Consider the following 9,572-nt stretch of genomic DNA (forward strand, 5'->3'; position numbering starts at 1 on the left):
ACCTGCTCACCATCCTGGCCATCGTCTCAGACCCTCACCTGCACAGTCCCATGTACTTCTTCCTCAGCAACTTGTCCCTTCTGGACATCTGCTTCACCTCCACCACAGTCCCCAACATGCTGCTGAGCCACCTGTGGGCGCACCACCATGTCCTCCTCTGCCTGCCTGGCCCAGATGTATTTCTTCATCACCTTTGGGGGAGCCGACAGCATCCTCCTGTCAGTCATGGCTTATGACCGCTACGTGGCCATCTGCTGTCCCCTGCACTATGTGACAGTAATGAGCATCTGTCGCTGTGCCTTGCTGGTGGCCATTCCGTGGACCTCAGCCAACCTCATCTCCATGGTCCACACTCTCCTGATGACCCACTTATCCTTTTGCACCAATAGGATCCCACACTTCTTCTGTGACATCAACGCCTTGATCAAACTCTCCTGCTCTGACACCCAAGTCAACGAGATGCTGGTGTTGGTCCTCGGGGGCTCAGTGGTTTTGGTCCCATTCGTGAGCATCATAGCCTCTTACACACCTATTGCCATGGCCGTGTGGAAGGTGCCCTCTGCCTGGGGGAAGTGGAAAGCGTTCTCCACCTGCAGCTCTCACCTCTGTGTTGTCTCTCTCTTTTATGGGACGATCATCGGGGTCTACTTCAACCCTGTATCCACACACACCACCCAGAGGGACCTGGTAGCCACAGTGATGTACACTCTGGTTGCACCCATGCTGAACCCCTTCATCTACAGCCTGCGGAACCGAGAGCTGAAGGGCGCCCTCCGGAAACTTCTCAGTGGGAATCGCTTTGACAATCCTCTTTGACAACTCTCTTCAGATCCAATTGTTTTGGAATAAACTTACACTTCCCAAAGTTAGGACTTGTTTTGGTTTTTCTTGGTCCACTAACACAACATTAAACAGCTCTAAAAATTTAGTGCCTTTTAAATTTGTTTCATCCTTCTGAGTACACCCTGAGAACATCTCACCTTTGTGCTGCTATGTCCTTAACAATTTTTTGCATAACATCCCTTTATGTGAAGGTGGGTTTGGGGGTCAGAGCCTTCAGCTGACAACAAAAGCTAGCTAGAATTTAAACAACATTCTTTTATTTTCATTATATTCTGTTTTTACTCTTATCTTCTGTATGAGTTGGGGTTCATGTGGGAAAATAGGAGGATGTTGGGCTGGCTCACTTATGTCACTGTGGTTCTGGTTTTTATTTATAGGAGTGATCTATTTCTAAAGAAGAACATTGTAGACTTGAAAAAAACATCAGTTGAATTAAAACTACAGTCATTCCTTGGTATCCATGGGGGTTTGGCTCCAGGACACCTACCCACCCCCCGAGGATATAAAAATCCATGGATGCTCAAGCCCCTGATATAAATGGCATAGGATTTGCATATAAACCATGCATATCTTCCTGTATACTTTAAATCATCTCTAGATTACTTACAATATGTAATACAATGTAAATGCTGTGTAAAAAGTTCTTATGCTCTATTGTTTATGGAATAATTACAAGAGAAAAAAAAAAGTCTGTACATGTTCAGTACAGACACAATTTTTTTCCCAAATATTTTCGATCCTTTGTTGGTTGAATCCCCAGATGCAAAATCCCGATGAAGAAGGCTGACTGTATTGAGCAAATTATAGCATTGTTTGTACTCAGGGGAAAATTTGCCTCAAATGAATGAGGAATCGGTGATCCTGGATCAAGCAGGTTGCCTGTGCTGAGTAGAGAAGAAAGACTGAAATGTCATCACGGTTTTGGGGAACTGGCTTTAAAATCTGACATTCTTGTATTCAGATTCTCTCTTTGCCCACTAACAGGCCACAGCATGTCTCTTATCTGCCACTTTACCTTTGTTACTGTGCTGAGTAGAGAAGAAAGACTGAAATGTCATCACGGTTTTGGGGAACTGGCTTTAAAATCTGACATTCTTGTATTCCGATTCTCTCTTTGCCCACTAACAGGCCACAGCATGTCTCTTATCTGCCACTTTACCTTTGTTAATTTTCTTCTCCATAAATTGGATTCTGCTTGCCTGTTGCTGAAAGTAAATTAACTTCACGTGTCAGTCATATTTTATCTCTGAACTGGAGTTTGTAATGGTACCAATCTCCCCAGGTGTTTAATCCCTTATAAAAGAACTTGCTACATCATAAGCACTTGATAAATCAGACTTCTATGCTTCACAAAAGGTAGTCACCCCAATTTCAGAAACCTAAAGATGCCTTTTAAATGAAATAAGCTTGATCATCCTTAATAACATAGTATTTTTTTTCCAAACAAGAGATGCAAAGTTATTTGTTGAACCTATTGTTAAATATTTTCAACTTTCTGTCTCTCTTTTGACAAATGGAGCCACAAGGCACTGAAAAGAACTTTCAGAATTTGAAGTTTTATCTTTTCATGAGATGTAGCAGGATTTTGGACAGAACAAAACATCAACATTGCAAAAACAAACATCATACTATGCTTCTGAGAATTCATGCCAGCCTTTGCTGCAAGTAGAGATATAAAGTGCTTATTTTTAAAGAGAGGGCTTAGAAAAAAGAAATAATTAAGAAAGCCCAAACTCATTGAATGTAACTTTTGGTGTAAGAAACTCTGTCTGTTTCTACTTTTGAGGTAGTCCTGTTCTGCATCTGCTGATGTTTTGTTTTTTCTGTCTTCCTAGACTTTGGAAATCATAAAGTTTTTCCTTAACTGAACTTGGGTGATGAAATTCTGTTCTGTATAATTCCTAGATCTCTCCATAGTAATAGTTTATCTCCTTTCCATGCCTTCCTTTCTCTGATAGAGGCTCTGCCCTAGCCTCTCTGCCACCAGAGTCACCTCCATTGGTAATGCTAGCATTTGCTGATTTCCACGGTGTAAATCCTCTCCCCACAGTTGAAGGTACTAAGCTATGTGTGGTAGCCCACCATTTCAGAGGATTTTCGTGGTGCATGTGTAATAGTCATAAAGAACCTCAACAGCATAGACAATCATAAAATATATATAGTTGGGAAGTGACAATTTTTGAGCCTTTATTACCATTTGGGGGGTTCTAGATTTTATTACATTCTTACTTACTCTTTAAGCAGATACTCATCTCTAAGAACTTACTTTTGAGACTTTCAGTTAGAAGAATCAGTCTTTTTATTATCCATATTTGCATAGGGCCTGTCATTCATGAGCAGGTGCTAAGAACAACAAATTAACCTTCTCAATAATGAAAGAAGTGAGAAGAAAACAGCTCAATCCTAGATTCTCTAATTTAATCTATTATAATTTTATACGATTTATTTTGAGAGATAGTTGTGTTTAAAAACTGGTTTGCAAAATGCCTGAAAATTTAACAACTGGCTCTTGTGAGTTGGTTGGAGCTGGTCACTCATCACCTCCCTCTAATCCATTCTCCCCGTAGGTATCTGATCACATCACTCCTAGGAATTAAACCTTCCACAAACTCACCAGACTTCAAGAGGAAGCCATAGCTCTTTAGACCACTATGCGAGCTTCTTAAGCTGAACTTGACGACTTCTCCAGCTCACCTTCTGTCTTTGTCCTGCCTCCTGCTCCATGTCCCTGGCTTACCAGACTACATTCAGGTCCCCAACTCCACCATATTCTATCTCAAGCCACCCTTAGGGCTTTGATATGTCTTCCTGTAACACCTTCCCTACCAACCTCTGCTTGGCTGAATTCTACTCATCCTTTAAGACACTTATTACCATTTTGATGAATTTTTCCCAGTCCCATTCCCCCACCTCATGCTAGCTCAGCATCTATCACACCATACTATAACTCTAGCTGTAATATATATTTGTGTCTTCCCTACTGCTGTGTACTCCATATGAGAAGGTGTGCAGCTTCATTCATCTTTGCACCTTGGTGCCAGGCATACAGTTGACACTCAGTAAATGTTTGCGTATTACTTCCTTACTGTGAATGTGTCTCTAAATCCAGATTAGATTTCTAATGTGCTCCTGGAGCAAATAAGATGCAAATTTGTCAGTTCAAAGTTATTTCTTCCTTCCATATGATTCCCAATTTTAAAAATTTCTTTCAAAACTACGAGGCTTTAATTTGTACAACTGCTCCCATATCTTATTTCTGCAGCTCCTTCCTGTGGGTTTAAAGTTTCCCTAAAACTCATTCCTTTAATTAAAGTATTAATATCCCCTGATAAATGCATGTGCCTAAGACAACCATTCACACTTCAGTGTGAATTGTTACAATGAAAAAACCACAGCTTTGAGGAAGCAGGACAGCAAACAAGAAGTCCTGGTGAGGAGAGAAGATTGGGGAGCGTTAGCATTAGATGTCCTGGATGGAGGGAGCACTGATCTGCTCAAACTGCCCCAGTTGTGGGGACAGGTGCTCAGGGCTGGCTGGTCCTGTTGAGCTTTTATGAAGGTAAGAGTTGAGATCTGGAAGTTCTGCAAAAGAGAAGACAAGGCCAGGGATGAGCAGAAAAGGACCAAAGCATGACCTACAACTATTTTCTTTGCTCCCAGCTCACTTCTGTGCCAGTGGTGTGGTAAAAACATGTGCCAGACAGATTCAAATGTGTAAGAAGAAAGAGGTAACAAATGCAAGTGGAACATTTATCCCCTAAATTGTTCTGCTGAGGTTCATCCCTGAGTGCAGCCTCTGCTGTAGACTATAGCAGGCATTTAGTGAGCAGTTACTGAGCTGCATTATGGCGGTGACCAAGGCAGATCCATTCCTGTGTGTAGGGGAGGTTATAAATTGAGAGCATTTGTGAATACAGAGATATCAGCAATAGGAAAAGAATGGAGGTGTTCTGGGATCTCAGAGGGGACACCAGACCCATCCCAGAGAGTGCAGAAGGCTTCCAGGGGACGGCGACATCTGAAATAGACCTAAAATATGAATAGAGTGAGGTAGGCAAGGGAGGGATGGGAAAGACAAGTGCCCGTCCCCTCCTTCTCATGACAGTAAAGACCCCCTTTGCTGAGCACCTGCTGTGCATCATATGCCATGCTTAGAGCTTTATAGGCAGAGCTTATTGAATGCCCCTACTAGAGAGTAGGATTTTATAATCCTGATCTCACAGATGGGGAGACATTAAGGCCCAGAGAATCTGAGATACTTACCCAAGATTCATATTTAGCCTCCAACTGGACAATCCCAAATGAAGTCCCCAAGGTGACTGACCCAAACAAGCTTTTTTCCTCCAAAGTATGAAAAAACTAGATCCCTCAGGCATGGCCAGTCCTACAAGTGGGACCATAGTCCTTGAATTCCTGCCTTCTCCAGTCATACAGGGCACTGGGCCTGTGCCCAGATGTTCTGGAATCACAGTGTTTCTCCAGTCCTGCATTTGGACACTGGTGTGAGAAGGAGACTAGGGTATGACAGAGTTCACCCTCCTGCTGGGCTGGGAGGAGGTTGCAGGTACTGTAAATGGTGCACCACACTCTGTGCCACCTCCAGGGCCCTTACCTGGCCTGGGTCTGCTTTACTTCTCTGGCTTGGTGCAATGGCCTCCTCTCTGCTCTCCCTGATCCTGCCCTCAAACCATAAGTCTGCCTCCTACACACCAGACAAAGGAGGCTTTCTTTTTTTGACTGGTAAGGTGATCGCAAACTTCTCTGGCTTGGTGCAATGGCCTCCTCTCTGCTCTCCCTGATCCTGCCCTCAAACCATAGGTCTGCCTCCTACACACCAGACAAAGGAGGCTTTCTTTTTTTGACTGGTAAGGTGATCGCAAACCTCAGCATGGTGTGGTCTGCACCACGCTCAGCCAGCAAGCACACCGGCCATCCCTATATAGGATCTGAACCCACGGCCTCAGTGCTACTAGCACCACACTCTCCCAAGTGAGCCAAGGGGCCAGCCCAAAGGGAGCCTTTTAGGAAGTCAGGACTCATCTCTCCTCTGCTTAAAACCCTCTCATGCCTCTCATCTTACTCAGAAGAAAACTAAGTTATTGTATTGATGTACAAGGCTCTGTGCACTCTGGTCTCCCATTACTTTCCTATACCTACCTCCTGCTCTCTCCCCTTTATTTACTTACCTTTGCCTGCACCAGTCTCTTCACTGTTTCTCAACCACACCAGACATGCCCTGCCTCAGGAACTTTGCAACAGATGTATCCTCTGCCTGAATCACACAAAGCTCATTGCCCCACCTCCTTTGTAGCTTTGCTCAAATTTCTCCTCCTCCAGGAGGCCTACTTGGACTCCCCCATCCAATTGCAACCACAGTCCCACCCCGGCACACTGCCCTGCCTCAGGAACTTTGCAACAGATGTATCCTCTGCCTGAATCACACAAAGCTCATTGCCCCACCTCCTTTGTAGCTTTGCTCAAATTTCTCTTTCTCCAGGAGGCCTACTTGGACTCCCCCATCCAATTGCAACCACAGTCCCACCCCGGCACACTCCATACTTCTTAACTGACTCTACTTTCCCCCCAGCACATACCACATAAATAGTTCAAACATTTAGCATGTGATTTTTATTTCTAGTCTGTCCCATCTCCTAAAACATCAGCTCCCTGAAGTAAGTGGTCTTTTGTTTGTTCATGGCAATATTTACAGTATCTGGAAAACAACCTGACACAGGACAGACAATAAACAAGTTGAATGAATTAAAACTTGTGACCACCTATCACTCTAATTGCAATCCCTGCCCCTTGATGCTGTAAGGGAGAGTTTGAATCTGCCTAGAAGGGAGTAGAGGATATTAAAAGATCAGAATTGCTACATCAAAATGTGGAGAGTTGAAAGAAGCAAGCAATATATCTAATGGTGAAACACAGACACATTCCCCTTAGCATCAAGAATGGATGAGAATGCCCACTCTCATTGCTTCTCTTCTGCATTGTACTTGAGGGCCTAGACAATGCACTAAGATAAGAAAACAAAAAAGAGATATAAAGGTAGACAGGAAGAAGGAATGCTGTCAATAATTGCAGATAACAACTGTCTACCTAGGAAGGTTTTCAGGATGAACCAACTATATATCTTTCCTATATAAGTATCCTAATGAACAGCAAATAATAGAAGAAATATCCCACTCATGAAAACAACAAACATGTATAACATATTTGATTATAATTCTCACAAGTAATGCAAGAGCATTGTTGAGGGTCCACTGTAAAATTGCTTTGATGATATAAAAGAATTTCTAAATAAGTTGAGAAAGATGCTGTATTCCTAGACAAAAAGATATAAAAATGTGAAAAAAGTTCTCCCTAAATGAATATATAAATTGATGGAAACCCAACAAAATTGTTAATAAAATATTTGAAAAGCTAATTCAAATTCACATGAATATGTAGATATACAAAAATGCTTAATAAAAATATTAAAAAGAACAAGGAAATGATGATGATAAAATTAGAGATGGGAACAATGTGGAATGTATCTACTTCAAATATCTGCTTTGTCATGGATGAAGACCTTTGGCAAGTTAAATAACCCCTTTATGCCTTCATGTCTTAAATTTGGAAACTGGGAATGCTATGAGTACTTAGCTCATAGAGTTGTTGTGTGAATTAATGGCCCAAATATATGCATATTTATGTAGCTTACTATTAGTACCAGGACCAGAATAAGTACTGAATAAATATTAGGCATTATTAACTACTATGACTACTATTATTGCTATAATGTAAATAGTAAACTATGAATATATTATTACTACTAAAATTACCTTAGAAAACTAAAACAATTTTTTAAAAACAACACTATATTGCACAGTACTAGATATATAAATCAGTGGAACCCATGTATGACAAAATTTATTACATTAAGAAAATATGGCATTTCCAATCAGTAGAGAAAGCTTGGAATATATATTAGATCAAGTTTGGACAATTAGCTAGCCATTAAAAAAAATAATTTAAGAAACCCAAAATGCTCACACATTTAGGTGAAAGTTTGAGGGGTTGGCAAATTATTTTTCTGTACATGGACAGAGAGTAAATATTTCCAGCTTTGTAGACCATACCTTCTCTGTCATAACTACTCAACTGCACCATTGTAGCACAAAAGCAGGCAGAGATACTATGTCAACAAATGAGTGTCGATGTATACCTATAAAACTTTATTCATAAAAGCAGCAGTGGACCAGCCTTGGTGTAGTTTTGACCCCTAAACATATAGTACAAAGATACTAGAAGAAACCAAGGAGAATGTTTCTGGCAGTAATAGTGTAAAGGCACAAGAATCAGAAGGCAAAAGAAAAAATATTGGTGGGCAAAATTAGTATTTAGACTCTCTAAAACATGCCTGCCAATCAACAAGAAAAAAACACACCAATAGAAAAATGAGGAAAGGCTTTGGAACAGGCAGGTTGCAAATAGGAAACCCATATGGCTAGTAATCAGAAGTAATAATAATTACCCCACTAGAAATTAGGGGAATGCATGTTAAAGCAACAACTGGAGACCAGTGGCAATCATATTGTCAAAATTAGTTTCACACTGTCACGCATTAGTGGGGTTTGTGTAAATTGGTCCTTTGACACATAGGTGCTGGGAGTGCAGGTTACTGCAGCCAGTTGGGAGTTAATTTGGCAATTCTCAAACTGAAGAATTGCATTTGCTACAATCTGACCATCTCACTGCTGAATTTGTATTTGAGTCAGACAGTGCCTGTGTGCAGTAAAAAATATAGGGGATCTGTATTGCATTATTCTTACTCACAGTGAAAAATTGGAAACAACTAGCACAGCAGGGAAACGTCCAGCAGGGGAGGCGGAAGCTCTGCAGAGACCACATGCCCTGCAGTGCTGGCCCATGACCCAGCAGGTAGGCCTCACATCTGTTACCTGATTCCACCCTGGGCCCAGCTGAGTGCACGGGGAACAGGGAGACGACCAGCAGGAGAGGCGGAAGCTCCGCAGAGACCACACACCTTGCGGTGCCAGCGCATGACCCAGCATCCCGGCCAAGTGCATGCTGACCAGAGAGGTGGCTCGCTGGAGAGGCCCAAGACCCAAGGCAACCATGCACACAAGGTACTAGTGGCCAACCGAGCAGACACTGAGGTAGCCATACCAAATTGGCAACCCCAGCAGAACCTATCCAGACAATCATGTCAAACCAGTAGACTGTGACACCCCCTGCCACAATGACTAAACATCAAAGGAAAGATACCAGAAATATGAAAAATCAATAAAGTACAACACCAAAGGGTAATAACTCTCAAGCTCTAGATCCTATAGAACAAAAAGCCCTTGAAATGTCTGACAAGAAATTTTGAGTGATAATTCTAAGGAAACTGAATAAGATACAAGAAAATTCAGCCAGACAACATGATGAAATGAGAAAAAATATACAGGATCTGAAAGAAGAAATGTACAAGGAAATCAATGTCCTGAAAAAGAATGTAGCAGAGCTTGCCAAGCTGAAGAATTCATTCAAAGAAATAAAAAACACAACAGAGAGTTTAACCAGCAGGATTTCAGAAGTAGAAGAGAGAACTTCGGACCTTGAAGATGGGCTGTTTGAATAACACAGGCAGACAAGAAAGAAAGAAAGAAAGAAAGAAAGAAAGAAAGAAAGAAAGAAAGAAAGAAAGAAAGAAAGAAAGAGAGAGAGAGAGAGAGAGA

At 41.7% G+C, this 9,572-nt stretch overlaps 1 protein-coding gene across 1 annotated transcript; it reads left to right on the top strand.

The window, feature by feature from the left end:
• The first annotated feature begins 225 nt into the window (after positions 1-225).
• Positions 226-816, top strand: LOC103608874 (olfactory receptor 1F1-like). The gene has a single exon (XM_008593272.1). It carries the CDS (start codon positions 226-228, stop codon positions 814-816), a length of 591 nt encoding a protein of 196 aa, XP_008591494.1.
• The last annotated feature ends 8,756 nt before the right edge of the window (positions 817-9,572 follow it).

This window comes from Galeopterus variegatus, unplaced genomic scaffold (assembly GCF_000696425.1).
Source record: "Galeopterus variegatus unplaced genomic scaffold, G_variegatus-3.0.2 Scaffold8936, whole genome shotgun sequence".
NCBI classification, from domain to species: domain Eukaryota; kingdom Metazoa; phylum Chordata; class Mammalia; order Dermoptera; family Cynocephalidae; genus Galeopterus; species Galeopterus variegatus.

Coding starts and splice junctions, on each gene's coding strand:
- LOC103608874 (XM_008593272.1), top strand. CDS start 226: ATGGCTTATGACCGCTACGTGGCCATCTGCTGTCCCCTGCACTATGTG.